The sequence below is a fragment of the Ruditapes philippinarum genome, unplaced genomic scaffold, assembly GCF_026571515.1.
Source record: "Ruditapes philippinarum isolate M1 unplaced genomic scaffold, ASM2657151v2 ctg4697_1_1_1_1, whole genome shotgun sequence".
In the NCBI taxonomy this organism is placed as follows: Eukaryota; Metazoa; Mollusca; class Bivalvia; order Venerida; family Veneridae; genus Ruditapes; species Ruditapes philippinarum.
The window spans coordinates 145,965-169,205 of record NW_026857280.1 but is presented as its reverse complement, the minus strand read 5'-3'; the positions used below and the strand labels follow the sequence as shown (position 1 = coordinate 169,205).

At 32.0% G+C, this 23,241-nt stretch overlaps 1 protein-coding gene across 1 annotated transcript in view; it reads left to right on the top strand.

Annotated features, from left to right (window-relative positions):
• Nucleotides 1-21,958, top strand: part of LOC132749267 (fibrillin-2-like) — a 34,395-nt gene extending 12,437 nt beyond the window's left edge. The window contains exons 13-27 of the mRNA XM_060738989.1: nt 932-1,043; nt 2,892-3,045; nt 6,108-6,371; nt 6,812-6,874; nt 9,549-11,021; nt 11,670-11,767; nt 12,199-12,260; nt 12,994-13,142; nt 13,962-14,064; nt 16,005-16,030; nt 16,385-16,493; nt 18,561-18,595; nt 19,589-19,677; nt 20,659-20,724; nt 21,162-21,958. Of these exons, the coding sequence (XP_060594972.1) occupies nt 932-1,043; nt 2,892-3,045; nt 6,108-6,371; nt 6,812-6,874; nt 9,549-11,021; nt 11,670-11,767; nt 12,199-12,260; nt 12,994-13,142; nt 13,962-14,064; nt 16,005-16,030; nt 16,385-16,493; nt 18,561-18,595; nt 19,589-19,677; nt 20,659-20,724; nt 21,162-21,176 (2,818 nt within the window). The 3' untranslated portion in view covers nt 21,177-21,958. The remainder of the gene's footprint in view (nt 1-931; nt 1,044-2,891; nt 3,046-6,107; nt 6,372-6,811; nt 6,875-9,548; nt 11,022-11,669; nt 11,768-12,198; nt 12,261-12,993; nt 13,143-13,961; nt 14,065-16,004; nt 16,031-16,384; nt 16,494-18,560; nt 18,596-19,588; nt 19,678-20,658; nt 20,725-21,161) is intronic.
• Nucleotides 21,959-23,241: the final 1,283 nt, after the last annotated feature.

Below are 23,241 nucleotides of genomic sequence, written 5' to 3'. Positions count from 1 at the left end.
ATTTGTCTTTTGACGTTATATCAGTGATATGCAAACTTCATAACCTCAGATCCTCTTTCAAAATTCCATTTTATTTCGTTCCGCCCAGTGTTTTTTCGTTTAGGGCACACGCATTTTTTTAATTGGGGGCGATATGCCTAAATGTTGAATTCTGCTTGAAGGGGCGCAGACGGTTACTTGCATTTTCTAGTACCGTGTATGAACAGGCTCAATTAAACCGAGTCTGCAACATTTTCAATTTTGTCTAATTGGCCTTTCTTAGGGGAATTTTTATTTCACTCTATTTTGTCGCCACATCAGCGTTGTTTGTGTCGTGTGGAGGCTGTAAAAGGTCGCCCGTACATTCAGTCAGGGATGTTTCCGATCCCTATAGATCGTTCAACACGACATTATTGACACGACATTAAGATATTCTAACTACCTTAATAGGTAGTCGATATAAAATCTCATGCGAGTTACTGCTGTTTTTGTCTCTTTCGGGCATAAAGTAATTGCATTGGCCGTCCTGAAGTACGCTCAAAATTATGTACGGATCTTATATTTGTCATTCTGTTATTGTTTATTATTCTTTTTTTTCACAAATATTTACCAGCATGCAATATGTAAGGTGGTAGAGTGATATCCGTATCTTTGAGGTCAGGAATCTAATGGTTGTGTGTAGTTTATATTTTTTCATTTTAAACATTTTGTTGTTACCTTCTTGGTACATTTACGAACACTTTTTAATCTTATACAGATTATATTGTCAAGGACATATCAAAAACATGTTGTTTGCTGATTTTTTGCTTGCAACAATTCATTTATATGCATTATCTCTGTGTAAGCCTTTTATCGAGATGATTGTGAATATATATCTCGTATTTTGTTTTCGACTTGCTCTTATTTCTAATGCTTTCGATGTTTAAACTGTTATACTGTTTTTATCATGAAGATTACAACCAAATGTGGATGTCTGGATAGGTGGTGGTATGAGCAAAAATGACACACATTTTACAGTTGAAGGAAACGCTGATATCTATTTTGGTGTACCAAGCGTTCAAACAGTGAGTGTTCTTTTCAGTTTTTTATTTTATCTAGATTTTAATTTTGTGACCATGTTACTCTGTTATTTCACTTTTTAACATGTTAAGTTATTTTAATAATTTTAAATGCGTGAGTGCTATCCCACTCATTGAAAAGTACATTTATTTAAAAAATCGTATCATGGTTACAAAAACACATTATGTACAGATGTGTTTATGTCAAACAAACATTACATCGATTCAACAAAGATATATAACTTGTAGATATAAACGAGGTTATTTTCTTTGGTTTGGTTTTCGTCACACCCACACTTATTAGATCATATGGCGATACTCCGACTTTACTTGGGGAAGACCTCAGGTACCCTTCCGTGAATTAGTTCAGACACGAGCTAGATAATCGAAAGTCCTTGTCGGCGGTGACGGGCTATTTGTTTCAAGTCAACGACCTTAACCACCCAACCACGGACGCCCCAAATAAATGAGTAACTTCAGTTATTGAGTAAAATGAATATTTTGAATTTAGGACATCAAACTATGTATCAATATATTCAATAATATTTCATCATAAAATAATATGTAGAAAACGTAGTTTTATGTAATATTCAAATATTGAATCCAAAGCAAAAATATAAATATAGCAAAATATAAACTTTTTGTAGCGTTTTGTGTCAAAAAATTGCGAAAAAACTGCCAAAAAACCCAGTTTGCAAAATTTTTAAAAACCCATAAAATTTTATTTTTTGAAAAGCCCGAAATTAAAATGGATATTCGTTTTTTTAAAAATTTAAATGTTTTTCATTCATTTTTTTGGGTAAATGCCCTCAAAATGAAATAAAACAAAGGGAATAAACCAGGACAAAACTTTTCCTGTTTTTTTAAGAAAAAAAAAAGGTTTTTTAACTTGCCTGACCCCCCTTTGCCAAAAGGGAGCGTTAAGATTTCACAAAAATTTTAAATTTTTAAAAAGAACAGTAAAATAAAAGGGATCAAAAGGTATTTTAAAAGCAAAAACCAAACCCTTGGTTTTGTAATTTTCCGGGGTTTTTGGTCAAGCCCCACACTACAAATTTAAAACATTTATTTTCAGTGTTTTTGGGGTCGGCGCCCAAAATTTCCTTAAAACCCCATAAAATAGAAAAAATTTGCGCTTCAAACCACAAATATATAGAAATACAGGGCCTGGGATTTTTTACAAAAGGGTCATTTTAGCGGGGTCCCGGGTACATAAACAAATTTTTTAATTTTTTTTTGTCAAAAATTTTCCCCTGATATCCTTTTAACTTTGGGGTTAAAAATTAAAAATTTGGGGCGGTAAGGGGAGTTTCATATTAAAAATTTGAGTAAATAATTAATAATAATAATTGGGTTTAATAATAGGTAATTAATTTTGGTACAAACTTTGCTAATACTGACACGATTGGTCAATCATATTTGGAAGTCGCCCAAAAGCGCACAGTTCATGTGCTCAGCCGCCGTAAAGCCACTTTTCAAAAAGGGCAATGTTATTCATCACAGATGCGGTTCTTATCCCCACAGGAATATCTTCATAAATACATGGAAACAAATGTGACCGTGCTAAAAATTTTTCAGAGTTGTGGACACACCAAAATAATATGTTGACACACCAGAATAATATAATGATATTATAAAAAGTCAATACGAGGTAAATTATTTTGACGTTTTCGTCAAACGTAATAAAAAGTTCCCAATTGCAGTGGGCTTGCTTGAATTGGTTTAGAAATTAACATCAACGGGAATCAGATTTATTTTGGTGTTTTTTGTTGTTGTTTGTTGTTTGCTGTTGTTTGTGTTTAAGTGTTATTGTTGTTGTTATTTATTTATCGTAATGTCTGTTTTGATTTGTAGATATTAACATCAATGTTTGTAGAAGAGTGGACAGGATTTATCGATATCCAACTATCTTTGTCACCTGTTCTCCGATTTGATTTATTTGGCAAGGAACGTTCTGTGACCCTTCCGTTGCTTACATCTACTGCAAATGCGTATATTTCTATCGGAGGTAAATCAGCAAAAATGTTTAAATGAATGAAGATGATATATTTAGTTTCACATAATGTCTTGTCTATTATTTTTAGTTTTATTCATTTTATTATTCAGATGTAAATGATTAAACAAATATAAACTGATAAGTGCATATGTAAAAATAAGTAAAAAAATTTTTGTTAAATTCCCCTTTTAAAATAAAATTGTCTGTTTAAAGTATGCTTTAATTAAAAAATAGTGTGTATAAAATTATAACCCTATTTCAAGGTTCAAGTCGCAATGGTGTGGGTGAGGGTTTTAAAAAACCCAGAAGGATTTTTTCTCCCCAGTAAGGGGGTTGGAATTAAACCCCTTTTTTAAGGGAAAAAACCTTTTTAGAAACTTTCGGTGTTTTCCCTTCCGAAAATTCTGAACTTTGGGGTTTTAAAATTGGGAAAACACAGATTTCCAAAGGGAAATCCCAATTAGAAGGAATAAAAAATTTGGGGGGGAATGGGGCAAAATAATTACTTGGGCCCCTTGGGCCCAATTTTTAAAAAAACCCAAGAAAAACTTCCAAAAAGGATTTTTTAAAATTTATTTGGGGAAATTCCCTTTTTAAAAACAAAGGGAAAAAAAAGGGTTAAAAAAAAAAATTTTTTTCCCCAAATGTTTAAAGAAAAAATAAACTTTTTAACTTTTTTAAATTTGGGTTTTTGTTTTTTTTTACGGGAAAAGACCACAAAGATTTTTGATCAAAGACATTTCCTTCCAAAAATTTTAAGAACATATTAGGAAGGAAATTATGTTTTTGGTTTTGGGGTTTTTTAAATAAACAAGGGGAAAGAATTTTTATTTTTAAAAATTGTTGATGGGGACGTCAAAGGATAAAAGGAAAATTTGGGGAAAATTTTTAAGGGGGGAAAAATTTTAACGGGGAACTTTGTTTTTGTTGGAAAATTTTTCCGGGCTTTGGGTTTTTTGAAGTTTCCCCTTCCCGGCGGACTTTTTGGGGGTTTAAAAGTTCGGGGGATTCGCCTTTAAATTGTATTTTCCCGGGGGTTTTTTTTAAGGTGTTAGCCCGATTTTAAACCCCCTTTTAAACTACTGGGTGGGGGAAATGCTGTACGGGTTTTTGGGGGGGTTTCAAAAAAAAAAAAATTAAAAATTTCTGAGATAGGAAGAAAGGGGCGGGTTTTGGCTCCCTTTTTGCCCAAATTTCCCCTTCCGGACTTTTCCCCTTTTTAAATTTGGCCCCGGCCCTTAAAAATGCTGGGGCTTAAAAAACTGGGGGATCTTTTTATTTCGAAAAAAAAGGGTCTATTTTTCCATTTAGGGGAAACATTTGGGAAAATTTTTTTCAAAATGTTTTTTTAAAGGGAATTGGGGGGGAAAAATGGGAATGAACCTGACATTTTTTCTTCGTAAACGTTTTTGAAAAACCAAAGGAAACGGTAAAAAAATTTACAAAACCCAATCAATTGGTACAAACTCCCTACTATTACAAAAATTTACCCTCAAGGTAACAAACAAGAACAGGGTTTTCCCCTTTTCAAAAGAAAGTTATTTAAGGGCCCTTTTTAAAGGAAATTTTCCGGAAAAAATTTTTGGGATGGCTAAAAAAGGTTTAACTAAAGGGTTGAAAAAGGCTCCATCCCCCAAAAAAGGGTTTTTTCCCCAAAAGCCCAAAAAATTGGTTAGCAAGAAAACAAAAAACTGATGGGGGTTTAAAAAATGTTTCCTTTTGAAAAATTTGCATTGAAAATCTTGAAAAAACCCAAAAAAATTTTGGGAAAATGAAAAAAGGGGCCCTCTGAAATAAAAGAAATTAAAAATTGGAAAAAAGCAAAAAAGCGAGAAAATTAATAATTTGTGTAAAATAAAGGCAATGAGGAAAAATTTGCAAAAACCTGGAATTAAAATGTGAATTTTGGTTTTTAAAAGAAATTTTTGGGGTTGTAAAGAAAACCTTTTAACCCCAGGGCTCCCCAAATTTCCAAAAAGTTTATAATAAGTTTTTCCCAAGACCCAAAATTTGCCTCCCTTTGCAAATATAACTTGTGGGAAATAATTCCCGAGCTGCAGTTTATTTTTGAAAACAAAACTTGCAAAAATTTTGTAATCATTTTAAGAGGCTAAAAGATGCAGTTTTAATTTATGGCAAATTGGTTGTTTTTTGGGACAAAAAATTTTAAATTTGCAAAAATTTGAGAAAATTTTTTGGGCAGAAGAATTTTTTGGGGGTCTCTTTTAACTTAAGAATTGGTTTTAAAAAATTTTGATGTTTTGGGTTTTTATAAAAAGTCTTTTAATTTAAATTTTAAAAGCAAAAGTTGTAAATTTTTTATTCGAAAGTAAATAATTTAATTGCTTGTTTTAAAATTTAAAAGATAGTAAAATATTAAAAAATTAAAATTATTTTTTAAAAAAAATTTTGGGTTAAAAAAGGGTTTTAGAATAAAAAAAAAAAATTTTTAAAAAAACATCGAAGAAATTGCAAAAAGTGTAAAATGAAAAGCTTAATGCAGCGGGCTAAAAGGGAATTTTTTTAAATATAAATGTAAATTTTAAAAAATATAAAAAAAGTGACAGCGTGGGGATAAGTACCCGATATGTGCTGGGATTATAATATAAAACCGGGATTATAACTTTGCCCAAAGCAATAAAATAAAAAAAAATGGCGGGCTGCTGAATTTTTCCACTGCTTTTTGGGAAAAAGTCGGGGGCCAAAGTTTTTCCCAAAGAAAAAAAGCGGTGGATGATGAAATAAAAATCTGTTAAAAAAAATTGTTAACCCCAAAATGCCGGGGTTTTCCCCGTCGATAAAAAAATGAAAAGGGATTTTTTTCAATGAACCCAAAAATGCGAAAAATTTCCAGGACTGTAATTTTACGCTTTTTCCAAAATTTAATGGGTTTTTTAAATAAATAAGAGAACTTCCAAACATTTAAAACCCCTTTCACGGTAATTCTGATCTTGAAAGTCTACTGGTTGAAACGTTTCAGAACGAATCTTCCTCTATAATTGATACAGCATCCACTTTTGAGTACGTTATTTTTAACATTAACGGGCTGGTCAGTATGAATTTATTTTGTTCAGAAGCCCCAAAGCTTGTAAAACAGCTTCACAACCAGACTGTCTTGTACGGCAGCGATGTTACATTATTTTGCAATGCTACAGGCGATCCGGAACCTGATTTTATTTGGCTGAGGAATGAAATGATTATCCCAGGGGAAAGTTCCAATATTCTGACCATTTTAAACGTTACCGAAATTGATTCTTATGACAAGTACAATTGTATTGCTGGGAATGTTGTAGCTAATATCACCTCTTCAGATGCGTATATAAATGTTGTACTACAAGGTAAATACATGTTGCGTCATGTCTATAAATCACAAATCTTGAAAATATAAAAGAATGGTAAATGTCATGACCAACAATTAAAACGTTATTTTTGAAAAATCGTTTTTTCCCTCTATATAATCACTGGGGCTACCGTAAGGGGCAAGGGTTATAACTACAAAAAATTGGGTGAACACACAATAATATTTCGTGTAAAAAACACAATAAAATTTTTGTGAAGTATTTTTAACAATGAAAGTTTTTACCAAAAACCCAATTTCCTAAAAAAAATTTTTTTTTTTTTAAATTTGATTCCGTTTTATTTTTTAAAAACTTTTTATTTTGGTTTTAGGAATCAAAACCAAAAATTTCCCTGTGTTTTCTTTTACAATTTTTTCAACAATGAAATGAATTAAACTTTGGGTGAAAAAAATTTGTACAACTTGTGTAATAACCGATAGGGTCATACATTTGCTCCTGCTTTGAAGGATACTCCCTTGATGAAGATGGAATAACATGTTCAGGTAAATCAATCATCTCTTATCAATCTTAATTTTTGAACATCATTTTTTTTATCGGGTTTCAAGTATTTATAAACAATTATTGATAATTGTGGGTGTTTTAAAAGTCATATGTCAACAATTAAACAGCTTATAACAAGTATGTTCTGATATTTTCATCTAATTCATTAATAAAAACATATATTTATTTTATCATCTTTAACAAATTATTATTATAAATGTTTAAACATAAGTAACATGATGATAAACTAATTATTATTATCAGACTATATCGTTTACACAACAATTGGTAATATTTTATTATTTTACTACTTTTAAAGATATTAATGAATGTAGTGCGGAACAGAGACATTTTGGTTGCAATCAGATCTGCAACAACACACTTGGTTCATTCACCTGTTCCTGTAATGACGGGTATACTTTAGTAGACGATAAGAAAACATGTGTTGATATAGATGAATGCCTAAAAAAGACAATGGTTGGTTTTGTAAATTACACATTTCATCAACACGGATGGGGTTCATTTAATGTTCTTGTAAACACTGGGTACGATTTTAAAAGGAAACAAAAAGAAAGGGGTCGACATTGATGAAATTTTCTTGTTTAACACCGATGGGTTTCCCGGGCAAAATTGTAGCAAAAACGGAGGGTTCATTTTTGTTCCCTGTAACGACGATTTAAATTCAAGGAAATGAGGGAATATGTTTGATATTGACGAAAAGCATTGTTGACAATGGGGGTTTTGAATCACAACTGTAAACAATACGGGGCGGCTTTGTTTAAACCCGTTTTTTTAACAAGGATTTAGGGGTACATGAAAATAAAGGGAAACCCGTTAAACGATATTAAAGAAAGTTTTTGGGCGGGGCAAAGGTTGGCTGTGATCACATAAGTTAAACAAAATTTGGTTTTCGTTTAAAGGTGTTCCTGTAACGACGGGTAAAAGTTTTTTGACGGAAATAAGAAGACATGCATCGATATTAATGAATGTCTAAGTAACAATGGTGGTTGCGATCATGCCTGCAGCAACAAGGACGGTTCGTTTATTTGTTCGTGTGAGGACGGATATAGTTTACAAGAAAATAATAGGACATGTATCGATATTAATGAATGCCTGGATAACAACGGTGGCTGCGATCACATATGTAACAACACAAATGGACATTTCACCTGCACCTGTAAAGACGGATATAATTTACATGAAAATGATTGGACTTGTACCGATATGAACGAATGTCTCAACAATAACGGTGGTTGTTTTCACACATGTAGCAACACGGAAGGTTCATTTATTTGTTCCTGTAACGAAGGGTTTGATTTACATACTGACAGGCGAACATGTATCGACAATAACGAATGTCTTGATAACAACGGTGGTTTGCGAACAGATTTGCACCAACATTGAAGGCTCTTTCACCTGTTTTCCCGTAACGGACGGATTTGGGTTTAAAAAAAAGGAAAAATTTTTTAAAGGGACCAAAAAAGGGAAATTTGGGTATTTTACGAATGAAATTTTAAAAATTGGGGTTTGACAAAAACTCCGGTTAAAAGGGGCCGGGGATTACTTTTTTGGTTTTTGTAACGAAAATTTAAAGTTTCTTTTTAAAAAATAAAAATCAATGTTTGAATTAAAAAAAATTGGGGAAAATTGGGTATTTAAAGGAAAAAAGGTTGGGCTTAATCAACCCCCCTATTAAAAAACTTTTGGGTCCTCTTTACTTTTGAAATTTTCCTTTAAACAAACCCGGGTACCCGGTTTAAGATTAAAAAAAACCAAAAATGACCGGAAAATTTAAAGGGGGAAGCCAAGTTAAAAAGGGGGGTTTTTGAACCCCCCGAGGCAAAAAGGCGGCTCGTTTATTTGGGGTTTTTTTGAGGAAAGGGGTCAGGGTTTATATATGAAAATTCAGGGGAAAGGGGGTTATCCAAAATTTTTTGGTGTCTTTTTAAAAGAAACGGGGGTTTTGCCAAACCCCAATTTGTAAAACCAATTTGGTTTTATGCCCCGAAGGAGGGTTTTTTTTACCCTTTTAAAGGGGTGGACCTGTACCCGGTTTTTATTTAAGTGTCTAAAAAAATGGTGGTGTTTTAAAATTTTAGGAACCGGGGGTTATTTTATTGTTTATTTTCAAACGGGATGAAATTTACTGCTTTCCCGGGCCGAAACCTTTTTTTTCGGGCAATTTTTCCGGGGGGGTTAAAAGGGGGTTTTTCTGCCTTTTTCCCAAAAAGTGGCCTTTTTTACCCGTGCCCGTAAAAGAGGTTTTGGGGTTTTTCAAGGAAATGGGAAAAATTTTCGCATTGATGAATCAGTTGTTGACAAATGGGGGTTGTGATCACAACTGCAGGAACACGGACGGCTCGTTTACCTGCTTTTGTAAACGAAGGATTTAGTATTCATAAAGATAACAGAAACATGTGTCGATATAAACGAATGTATTGACGGCAACGGTGGCTGTGATCACATATTAGGCAACTTGGATGGCTCGTTTTAAGCTGTTCCTGTATTAACGGGTACAGTTTAGATGAAAATAACAGAAAATGCATCGATATTAATGAATGCCTAAGTAACAATGGTGGTTGTGATCACGCCTGCAGCAACAAGGATGGCTCGTTTATTTGTTTTTGTAAGGGCGGGTATAATTTGCATGAAAATAACAGGACATGTATCGATATTAAATGAATGTCTTAATGACAACGGTGGCTGCGATCACATATGTAACAACACAAATGGACATTTCACCTGTACGCTGTAAGGAAGGATATAATTTACATGAAAATGATAGGACCTGTACCGATATGAACGAATGTCTCAACAATAATGGTGGCTGTTTTCACACATGTAGCAACACAGAAGGTTCATTCATTTGTTCCTGTATCGACGGGTATGATTTACATACTGACAGGCGAACATGTATCGACAATAACGAATGTCTTGATAACAACGGTGGTTGCGCACATATTTGCACCAATACAGATGGCTCTTTCACCTGTGCCTGTAATGACGGTTTTGATTTGCAAGGAAGTGAGGAAACATGTATCGACATTGATGAGTGCGTTGTTGACAATGGGGGTTGTGATCACAACTGCAGGAACACGGACGGCTCGTTTACCTGCTTTTGTAACGAAGGATTTAGTATTCATAAAGATAACAGAACATGTGTCGATATAAACGAATGTATTGACGGCAACGGTGGCTGTGATCACATATGTAGCAACTTGGATGGCTCGTTTAGCTGTTCTTGTAATAACGGGTACAGTTTAGATGAAAATAACAGAATATGCATCGATATTAATGAATGCCTAAGTAACAATGGTGGTTGTGATCACGCCTGCAGCAACAAGGATGGCTCGTTTATTTGTTTTTGTGAGGACGGTTATAATTTGCATGAAAATAACAGGACATGTATCGATATTAATGAATGTCTTAATGACAACGGTGGTTGCAACCACATGTGTAACAACACAATTGGACAATTCACCTGCACTTGTAAGGAAGGATATAATTTACATGAAAAAGATAGGACCTGTACCGATATAAACGAATGTCTCAACAATAACGGTGGTTGTCTTCACACATGTAGCAACACGGAAGGTTCGTTCATGTGTTCCTGTAATAATGGGTATGATTTACATACTGACAGGCAAACATGTATCGACAATAACGAATGTCTTGATAACAACGGTGGTTGTGGGCATATATGCACCAACAATGATGGCTCAATTATCTGTTCCTGTAACGCCGGGTATAGTTTACATGATGACAAAAAGACATGTGTCGACATAAACGAATGTCTTGCTGATAATGGTGGTTGCGGTCAGGTATGCATCAATGTAAATGGGTCGTTCAGTTGTTCATGCACCGACGGATATAAAGTACATGCAAACAAAAAGGTATGCATCGACATTAATGAATGTCTTGATAAAAATGGTGGCTGTAAACACAAATGTGAAAATCTTGACGGATCATTCAAATGTATGTGTCAAGACGGGTACAATCTTGACTTTGACATGGTTTCATGTTTTGATATAAACGAATGTGCAGATCAAAATGGCAAGTGTGAAGAGAAGTGTATCAACTTCGATGGAACATACAAATGTGTTTGTGAAGATAAACGACTTTTGAATGAGGACGGTTTAACATGTAAAGGTAGAAACACTAACTTTCTTTTTAAATCAAATTCGAGTTTAGCTTGCGTCTTTTGTGTCCATATCTAAATGTCGTAATTATGATTTATTTTAATTTATTATATATTTAGATGATGAAGAATAAGTTCATGCATGTTACTGATGAAACGGATGTATGAAATTTTGTTGGCAAACTTAAAACTTTAAAACATAAATGTAATATTATTATCATTAGATGCATAAGAATTTTTAATATTTTGTCATTTAATCTTTAACAAGTATATGACCACTAAATAAAAACAAAAAATGTTACCAAGTAACGAAGTTGAAATTTAAATTCCCTACTTCGTGCGAATGTAGCACCGTAGCATTTGAAACATGTAAACATATTTTAAAGTTTATAAATGAAAGTATGACAACGGGACTACGTAGGTCTCAGTAGGAATTGAAAACTAGTCGTCGTTTCATGATAAAAATATTGGGTAAATCAGATCAGTAAAAGTACACTTAAAAACGCTCCAACGGGTCTCGACCAAACTATATCTAAGGATTTCAAATTATGTTCTTGTTATAAAAACATACATGTTAGAATAACCTAATATCTACCATTCAGCAATTAAAAGTCGTATTATCAGCATAGATTGTATTGAATTTATCTTGTCTTTTACAGATGTGAGTGAACAAGCGGTATCTTCAACTATTCGCCTCTCTATAGAAAGTGAAATCGCTTTAAGAAACTACTCTTTGTATACAGAAATAAGGAAAACAGTAATTATATTAAAACACTAACTAAATGTTTACAATGATGGTTAAAATACATGTTGTAGTCACTTACGTACACATTACATAAGCGTTAAAATGAATTGGTGCATCAAACTACTTTCATTAATTAAGTGTTCTAGTGTTTTACTGCAAAATAGAGAAAAAAAGTATCCCTAAATTTCATTTTCTTGAATAAGGTCATTGCACCAGTTAAAGAGTTGAAGATATAATAACAAAAATAAACTATATGTGTGTCTATTTTTGCACATTTTGAATACAATAATATGAATTGCATTATTTCTATTTTGTAAAATCATACTTTTTGAATAAAATCAAACTTGCTTTCCCTTATAATACATAATGAGACAATAATCGCTTTCTCATTTCTATGCGAAACGTTTTGGTAATTCCTTTTTGGGGTGTTTTTTTTTTTCTAGTTGGAGGGATACTTCAGAACGGCAACAAAAGCTTCTGTTTACGTTTATGTCAACAGTATAAGGTTTGTTATATATGCTCCTGTTTTATTTATACAAGATAACAAGTACATAAATATGGATTAATCAAATGTACTAATGATGGGAATAATGAATATACACTTTTTCCAAACTTTCCAGTTTGTATGATATAAATGTCGGGAAAAGGGGAGGCTCTTTGTACACTTTATGTGTTGATATAAATTATCTAGATGGACCATAAAAATGAAACAACAATGCAATCAAGTAAGGGATTACTTAGTTTCATTCTGGTAAAGATTTTGGTATAACTTGATCTATTTCAGTAAAGTGAATTTGTCACTAAAATGTTTTAAATGCGATATTTCAGAGGGTATAACCTATATTGGACTTCTATGACGAGTATCTTATTTATTTTATTATGTTACAATCAAATATATATAAGATCGTAAAATGCAGATTAAAACAGAACTCTTGCACACACGCATCACTAAATCTAATAATATACAGCTACTTGTCTTGTTGATCCTAATGCTTATTGTAGAATACTAGTATGCCTTTCATCAAATCATATATAAATGTATGATAAATAACAATAAAATACGGAACACTGAAGTTTAAGCATTCCCATTGGAACCATGACAAAAATTGAAAAAAAAACCTTTAAAAATGTAAAAAAAAACATCCAGGACGTTATATCTTTTTATTGATTCATCACAAATAAAAATACAGTTATTTCCTTTTTGCTGTACACATATATCAATTCATTTGTTTTTACAGAGCCGGAAGTATCATTGTAGATTACACAGTCATTATTGATGATAAGGAAAATCAGACTTTGGTAGCTGATACTGTTGTTCAGGCAATTTTGGATCTAGATGAGGAAGGGAGCCTTGATATTGACGGAAATCGTGTTTCAGTCAAACCGAGTATTTCCCATAAATTTATTTAATCTTTTAACTTTTGAAAATAAGACTGATTGATTTTTGTTTAAATGTGCATATAAATCATGTCAGTGTTTATTTCAAAACATGTTTTTTCTACAATATGGTTCTAATTAGACGCTCTTAACGTATTAAACCCGACCATGTCAAAAATTGCACTTTCTATAATAATTATTCTTTTCTTATCATGTAGCTTGTGACTACCGCATTGTGTTCCTGTACTTTCTGGTCTATACCGATTTCAAAAATATACAGGCAGAAATGAAATATTGCCAAAACAATGTACTTATATGTATTTTATTCTAAGTATTTAAAGTCATGTCTAAACATTTTTGGTTTTTTTTTCTTTATTTCTTACACGAATAAACTAATTATTTCTTTTGTTATCTAACCAACCTAGGTAAAAAGTGAACAATATCTTATATTACTGTATTTATCTGTTTTGTGCCTTTGGCATTTGCAACAGCAAATCTTAAGCACTTATATTTCCACAACTGATTTGACCTTTCTATGTTCTCAAAAGCGTTACAACCCGGTATTAATTCTAATGTATGAGAAGGATCACTTGTGTTTGCTGGGCCATGTGGGGGTTGCGTTAGTTGCCTTCCTTAACTATTTTGCTTTTCATATTTTAAACGTTTAAATTTAGATTCACTTGTACGAGGTATAAAATGACATCTTTCGGTTTGCCTTAACTTGAAGTTAAAGACTTGAGCAACAGTTGTATTAAATATGATATATACAACATACATTGTACAGAGAAATAACAAACTATTTATACTAAGGCTATATATTACTTTTCAGTATTACCAAAACATGCAGACCCATGTTACCTACGGGAACTTCTTGCAGGACAGTGTGATAAGAATAGTCGTTGTCAAGTTGTTGGCAACAAGCCAATTTGCCGGTAAAAATAAAAATACTTTTATGTGAAAATGCAATTTATACCTTTATGTCAATTCTCGTTTTTGTACAATGGCTTATTTTATTGTCACACCCGTATTATTTGTGCTGTATGGCTGCTGTAAAAAGTCACCCCGTATATTTAATCTATGATGTTGTACGAGGGTTGTTCAAAAAGTAATAGGACTAAGCGTCTTGCACTTTTATATTTAATTCAATTAATTATATTTTTATATGTACAACGATCGAAAAATGTTTTTTTTTCAATTTAAGAATAAAATTATTGAATGATTGTGCTTAACGCGTTTTCCCTGTGTTATTGAATAACCATGGCAACACGCACCCGGCGCAGCACATAAAAAGTTACTGAAGCTTAGTTGAACTTTTATTTTATTCATAATTTATTATCTTTTTTTCCCTATTTATTCCACCAACACAATTAATTATATTTAAGTGACATCATGCCCAAATTTGACGTCATTTAGACGTGAGATGGCTGAATTATCAAGTTTTGAACTGCAGTGGTCATAACGTTAAATTTAGAAATTTGACGTTCGTGAAAAAACTTAAAATGTGTGCGATCGTTAAACTTTGCCAACAAATTGGCGATACTCCTTCAGATACATATGAAAACATAAAATTAACATAGAACAATTAATCGGCTATCAGGATACTCGTTCTCAGTTTGCGCAAGCAATTCAAAAACTGCACATACGAGATCACAAACCGGAAAGGATGATAATGATAGCTGGAAATTGACGGGACGTTAGTGACGTCAAATGAAAAAGCGCTACAAAATGATCTACGGTAAACAGTCGACGAATTCTCCGGCATGTTTGATTTCTGCACTGCCTGTTCAGTTCTGCCCAAACGATTTGTTATAAACAAAATTCTATTTCATTTAATAGATTTATGTGTTATCAATACATTAATGTAATAATTATTAACGGTAATTATTAATATTTTTCCCCGATTTTCTTTTAAAAATGATACGCTGTTCCTAGTAGGAAAATATACTTTTCAGTTAATTACTATTTTTATTTTACTAACCTAATCATATTGTTTAAAGAACGTACGATGATATGTGTAAAATAATTGTATTAAGCGCTTTTTCATTAACATCATAAGTCCATGCCTGTTTAATCTGTATTGATTCAAGAATACGAGAAAAAGCGGAGAGTGGCTGGCTATTCGGAGTTTTTTTTCGAAGAGTGGAACGAGAATTTGGTCGTTTTCTTTCTCGCTTCATCTCCTCACATGAGGTCTGGTCAAAGTTACATGATTTAGATACCTAGAACACTAGGGAGAATTCTTTCAGAAGGGATGACGCTTGATATTTTCTTTTTATTTGACGACGTCATAAACGTCATTTATTGTGTTGTTAGCGTGCGCCGGGTCGCGAACCCCTTGTCATTTAAAATTTTCACAGACTCGTTATTTTTATACATATTTTATTGATTTTTTCACTGTATATAGAGGAAATGTTCCGATATTATTATCTTGTAAAATTAAGCACGTAAATTAAAAAATATGAACAGCAGAACTGCAGTCCTATTACTTTTTGAACAACCCTCGTATTTTCGTTACTTCAAGGTCGTACAGGACGACATTATTGTTGTGTATACATGTTATGTGGTACTTTTGTTTCTTCTTTTTTGCCCTTTTCAACTTGTGTTGTTCCTGTATTTTAAATTCAAAATTTCACAGTTTTTGTGTTAAATGATGAATTTTGCTTAAACCAGTGCGAAGAGGCGTACAATGTAACTTGCACTTCTAGTACCGCTCATGAACAGACTTAATCAAACCGAGCCTGCAACATTTTCAATTGTGTCGTGTAGGACACTCTTTAGGGATTCTGTTCTTCACTACTTGAGGATATGATTTGTCAGTTACCAGAGTTACGATTTTATTCTTTCTGTTTGATGATTTCTTTTTAATTTTCAGAAATACGTATGACGAAAGTGTCAAAGGTAACACCATATAACATATTTCCCATATACATTAACTATTTTAATTTATAGTATTAGATGAATTATATAAACATAATAATTTCTTAGTCATAAGACACTTTTTAACCGTAAAATATAGTTTTGTTTCAGTTTCGCCTTGACAATGTTTGGGTCCACTTGCGCAAATTTGATAAATTATTAAAAAATCATATTTTTTGAAATAATGAGCATATACATGTAAATATCATTTTCGACTTTTGATAGAACATAATGCTAATCCAATACAAGTGATGTCATCTTTTACGTCAAATGTAGCACTATTGTAAATAAATATCGTCTGACATATATAATAAATATGCATAATTCTGATTTCAGAGGACTATCTTATTATTGTTGGACCAGTCTTGGGAGTTGTTGCTTTTGTAGTGGCAGTAATATTGATGATAATGTGTGCGCTGCAGATCAGACGCTACCGAAAACAATGGTAAATTATAAGAAGGAACCTTGGCATTTTTATTTACTCATAGCTGTTGGTTAATTGACACTAAGACATCGGAGTGAGTGACCTCCCTTTATCTATCCTCTATCAAATGATGTATGCCTATTAACATTTTCTCAAATAAAAACATTTTCTCTTGTGCTTCTGAACCAAAATTGATCATATTTGCCAAGTATTTTCAATTTATGAGGCCTTAATCCGGTTATTATATCAAGCAAAATCAAAAATCAATATCATTTAAAAGATATTTTGTCCAAACCGCAAGTCCCTCAGCTGTTGCTTCTATCGTATTGGTCAACTGTGAAAATTATAACAACCCAGAAAAAGAAAAATTTTATCTGACAATGTTGACATCGCACTTCATTAACTTTCTTAAACTTCATATCTAACAAATATATCGATATATCTGATAGCTTCACGTCAGTGAGTCGCCGTGTATCGGTATAGATGCCGGGCTTACAATCTGAAGGTATCTGGTTCGATTCCTACCCAAGACCACGTTATGATTATAAATTTTTTTTGCAGAAATTAATTTGAAATCGTTTCACTATATCTGATTGCTGGATACCTTTTAAGTAGTATTTTATACAATTTATTTCGTTACGTTATCTTTTCATAAAAAGTACACCGCTTTTATACAATAAATCGCTAAATCGACTAGTCGATGTCATTGGCAGTGTTATAGAGAATAGCAGTTTTAGAATAACAATAAAATGTAATAAAAGTGGGTGAATCAGGACTCGAATTTACGCCTATATATTTTGTGATAAACCTTTACAGACTGCGCTAAGAGGGGCTCCTACTTAAGTCCTTCTAACAACTGGTTATATACATTCAATTAGATCGTAACGTTAACGGAATTTATCGACTATGGGGTCAAATGCAAGAGTGCCAGGTCAATATTGTTGGAAATATCACCTGAAGTCAATAATAGCCCGAATTAGGGGTCAGTAATTTTACATTTACATATATCATAGTACTATAGCATACATTTTTACACAAATTATCTTTCAAAGACTGAATCGGTGTAAATTTGTAAATTAAGAATAATGCGAAAGCTAATTTTGAAACGAATGATAAATTAATGAAAATGGTTAAAGATTCCGTTGTTTTAGGTGAATATGTTGTTAAGGTAAATACTTAAAATATAAGTTAATAGTTTACCCTGTATGACCACGAACTAATAACAACAGTTTAAGGGCGTGATTGGATGCGTAAATACTTGTCATTTGCCCGTACTGTTATTACGTACAAAGAGGATCCATGGGGGTTAGGCTAGCAATTAATACCAAAAACAAATACAGTTTATTCACCATCATTTCGCAGTAATTTTGCAAATTTTAACATCATAACAAACAGGAAGAAAAGAGGAATTAATGAAATATTTATCTGCCCCAAAATGATTTCTTATTTTTAATATTAATGTTTTTGAAATGGTGCATTCTTTTCTCCGTTTTCACTGTCATAAACCATTTTAATTAACCTCAACTTACTGTTGATACGACTACAAATATTTATCTTTGTGATCATAATTATGGTCATAATTTTGATTGTAAATTGAATGAAACAAAATCCCATTCTAAATATTCAAAATAAGTTGATTCCTCATTGACAAATTTCAGTCAAATATATGTCAAAATGATTTTATATCATCTCAATTAAATGAGTATTTAAAAGAATTCTTTAATCTTCTTTAAAATTCTATGAATTAATGTTGATATGGCTTTGTAGTGATGCTCAGTCAGTGTCAACCAAATGCTGTCACACGTGTTATCACCCTTGCAATTACTAATAAATCATTATTGTCCAGGATTAGTAATTCGCATGATAAAAAAAGCTTTGTCTAAAACTTTCCAATTTCTTCCTGAAATGTCATAGTCTTGACAAAATTTATATTGAAGCATTTTCCATTCAATGTAAAAGTGTGTTGTAAATTTGTACACTTTCCATGATATTCGAATTTTACCATTAATTCAATTAATTCAATGCATTGAACAATTTCTTACAGGTTCTTTTAATATGTATAACAAAATTCTGGTATATTTTTTGCAGGTGGCCAAACAGAGGAAAAGCCTCACACGAGTCAGGTAAATGAAAAAATAACATTTATTATTTGAATAGTTTATATTTACGTCAACATTTAAATTTCTATCATGACTATTGTTTTCTTGACTCTCTATTTTTATCCCCTACCTCACCACACAGAAATGGGGTGACATATATTTTTGTCTTCTGTCCGTACATTTAGTAAAGTTATTTCGAAAATTAATCTGAACGGTAGTCTGTTTTATTTCAACATCAATATTACAGACGTAACATGCATATGCACATATGAACCTAACAGGTTCTATTTAACGTAAAATGTAACGGAAATAAATTTCTGAAAACAAAAATAATGTCGCCGGTCATGCCTTTGGTGAAGCTGGTCTTGAATACATTTTATGAACTACTTTAACCAGACAAGACAATCTATTTCAGTACTATCTCTTGTACACATATAAAGATAGATCTACAAACTATTCAGAACAATAACATTATATGCTTATGCTTATATTTTCTAATATGGGGTAAAATTGCAAATTCTTTGACTGGTAATCGATTTATCAATAATAGAGAATGAATTAATCGAAATGTAAGGGACAGGACTATAGGGGAGACATTAAGACGAATATTTATTATTCGTACTTTAACTACGGCTATTTTATAAACTAACGACTTCATGTATATGATTAAATTATACTCTATGTAAATAAATGAACAAATAAAAATGATTCAGTAAACACTTTGAACAAATTGGTTTATATGCATGTACAGCTCAAGCATACTTTAAATAAAAAAAATATATTGAGTACTTAGTAACATTGGACATTAATGGTACTCAATGACCTTATTAACAGTTTTTCTTCTCATAATAGTTTATATGGAAGGCAAAATACAACGCTGTTTACTTTCTACTACTTCAATTTATCTTTCGATAACCATTCAAAGTATGTAGTAATTTCCTCCTTTGAGGCCAATATAATGAAATGTTTATATTTTAGGAAAGAGAATGATCAAGTTGTCTTTTCTGTATTGAATAGGAACATATGAAGCACCACCTTACTTAGGTCGAAAGAACCTGATTTGGAATTTTAACAGAGGGGCCGCCTGCTCTGCTTCATTACCAAGTGTACGTATGTTCAGCTATAAACTATTATTTTGGTATAATGTCATTGCCCACTTTTCGGCGTTGGTTAACCTTTTCGATTACGTCCATACCTCAGAAACTGTGAAAGCTGTTCAATTCAAACTTGGTGGGCCTGATTGTAATTATAAAAGGACGTCATTTTAAAAAGACAGAATATCCTGAATTTATTAATTGCATTCCATTGCCATCTTTTCAACGATTTTCGCCCTGTTCTGGTAACTTTTTTGTTTGTTTCAATTAATTCACTTCAAAATTGTATACAATCATGTTCTTTATATGACAACAGAGGAGCGGGTACTCGAAAATTGAAAATTTATTACTCTGTTGGACCAGATTATTTCGATAGCTTGCAAAGGATAATTGCTCAAAACCTGTCAAAAATAGCACTTTAATACATTCTTTATTTGAATACATTATTTAAAGGCAAGTACATTATTTTTTTTTCATTTTTACTCATTTTTGCACCCCATTTAACTTAAATGGCATAGTTATCATTTTTGTAGTGATACTTTTCCCCAGTCCTCAATCAAACATATTTACTTTAAAATTGGATTATTTGTTTGGATTTCTCGTTCAATGTCAAATTGGAAATGCATGTCTAAGGGCAAATAACATTGCTCTATTTTTTGTTTGCTTGATTATTTCCTCTTTTATATTTGCTTTTCAAAACCCAAGTATTATGTAATCTTTTCAAACTTGATATATTTGTTAACTATCAAGGGCAAACTTTGAAACTTTGAAATAAGTACTGTGACATCGTTAAAGTAAAATAAAACCCATTTAACTTTATAATATCCATTTATTGTCATTAGGCATAGGCACCCAAACATCAATATGGCTTATTCATAAATTATTTTAGTTTCTATTAATGTATGCAAAGTAATATTGGGAACATAAAGAAGTGTCTTACTGCCTCGATACCGTCCTCCCCGGGTGATAATAAAACAATTGTTTTCTTTTTAGTTCAAGGTAAATGGTGGCCGTTCATTCCCGTGGATGGCTGGTGGCAACGATTTGAATTCTCCATACGTATGTATTATTGTTGCTTATAGAACTGGAAAAAAATAATAATTTGGCGATAATATTTTATAATACGTTTATTTACTGCGAGAAACGTACTCACTAATATTAATGAAAGCATTCGGTCCGGTTTAAACTGCAATTTAAAATGTTCTTCCAATCTGTATTATTAAACGTTCCTTGCATAATATGAATATTATATTATGATGCATAGTCCATCATAGAAATACGTGTACAATAAATTAATTGTTTCATTTATTGTTTGTTTTACGCCGTTTTAACTTAGATGTCATATGGCGCCTTTCCAGCTTAACTGGTAAGGGAAAACCTTAGGTGACCCTCCTTTTATTATTTTAGGCAAGTACAGACATCTGATTAGACCTACATGCATTTCCGTAAGCTAGTTCGATAGATTATTATTTTTGTGATTTCTCAATTTTTTACAGATGGATGGACAATGATGACCAAATTGGTTCTGAATAATTCAAGTTGTTCATGTTTTTCACATATGGCGCTTTTACGCTTAACGTTATTTCTAAATGTTTAGACATTCATATTTTACGCGAGAATATTAGCAATGATTTTCATATCACATACCTTTTTCAGAAGTGTCATACATATCAATCATTTATTTTTCATCATTGATACTTATAAAAGCTTATTTTGTAATAATTGCAAAAGGTCACAAAAGGTCACTTCAAATGACTGTAATATAATAAAGTTCTTGAGTTCATTTTATAAGAGGCATTCGTTTTGTCGGAGCCTGTTCATGGACTGTCTAGTGCAAAGTACCAGCCCGCCTCCTAGCACAAGCTTAAGCAGAATTCAACATTAAATATGAAAATGATGAAAATTCATACAGCGGTTATGATGGACTTTGAATGCGACACTTTCGTACTTGAAGGTTCTCCATGAAAAGCGGCATATGTTCCCTGAGTAAAAGAAAATGTGTCTCTTAAACTTGAAAACAATGGGCGGAACTAAACTAAATGGAATTTTGAAACGTGATCATAAAGACTGCATGCTACAGATAAGACGTAAAAAGACAAATTTAAAAAATGAAACTGGCAATTAATAACATTATCAAGTGTATGTAATATTATAATCAATTCGGAAATTTAAAGCAATTATCCTGTATATAATATTATCATACCTCTTTCTCTGCTGCTGACTTCTTGTTATACTGCTTATTTGTTTGTTTTTATAAATAAAACATAAACAATGAAGAAGTTATATTATTTTATATCATTTGTTCTATTCAATGATTAACATCTTATACGCCATATCTACAAAACAAAAACAAAACACAAAACCAAAAACATCATTATCGTATGTATGTGTGTTGAAATTGATAACAATTGTTTCTCACTTTTTAATAAACTAATATTGTTTTTACATTTTGTACCGTGCTTAACAATATCAAAGACAAATTCAGGAGGTCAAATTCCAATACATCACTTCAATGTTTTTTGTATGGTGTATAACAACCCAAAATATGTATATAGGAATATATTGGAACTATAAATAAAGATTGACTGCGACTCCTTAATTAAGGGGCTGTGTTTTGTGAGCACTGTCTTTCTTTTTTGATCTTAGATCTACTTTGACCTAATATTTTACTAAAGATTTTTTTGTTATATTTTTTATCTAATTTTGTTCTTATTGGCTCGTCAAAGTTTGAAATCTTTAAGTCATTCCATTAAGAAATGCTGTACCGATGTTCAGTCAACGTGTTTAAAGTGTTTGTTTGTTACTCACACCAACACTGTATAGGTGATTTTCTGACTTTGGTGGAAGATGAAAACCTCAGGGGCCCCTTTGTGCGTTATTATAGGCACATAATGCATGTAATGGCACCGGAGTAGAACCACTAACCTTTCATAGGCTAATAAACAACATGAAAGAATATAAAACACTCGCTTTAGGGGCGAGAAGGCTTTTCATTTTCAAAAGGAATTCTGCTAATTTGAGAGGGTAGTTTCCCCTCTCTTAAGATTGTACAGACAAACATGTATCAAACGTATTGATTTATAAACCTATCAACATTCATTTGAACAAGGCCCATCTAACTTTAAACTTGCATTCAATATTAAGATGGCCATATGCTTACGATGAGAACTATCATCTTCAATAGTGAAAGCATTAGTGGAATATATCATTTCAAATCTGTCACTGATATACTATTTCATAGAAGCTATAATATCAAAGTACTCTTACAACGGAATTATATGTGTCATGAGATGCCATTTCCTTAGAAATACACGTGTCAATAGAAATCTAAGCTTTCTATTAAGCCAAAAGAAAAAGGTAATATTTAGAATAAATGTACAAATTGTATGTGTATTTTTACTTTGCATTAAACACACTAGGTACCTGGTACATCATCTACATTATTTATCTTTCTTCGTCTCTTTCCTGAAAAGAACTCAATTTCTGAACCCTTTATTAGTAAAATAAAATACAAATACATTGACCACTTAGTCTATACATGTTATAGTTGTAAAATATAAAACTCTCAAAGGTCGA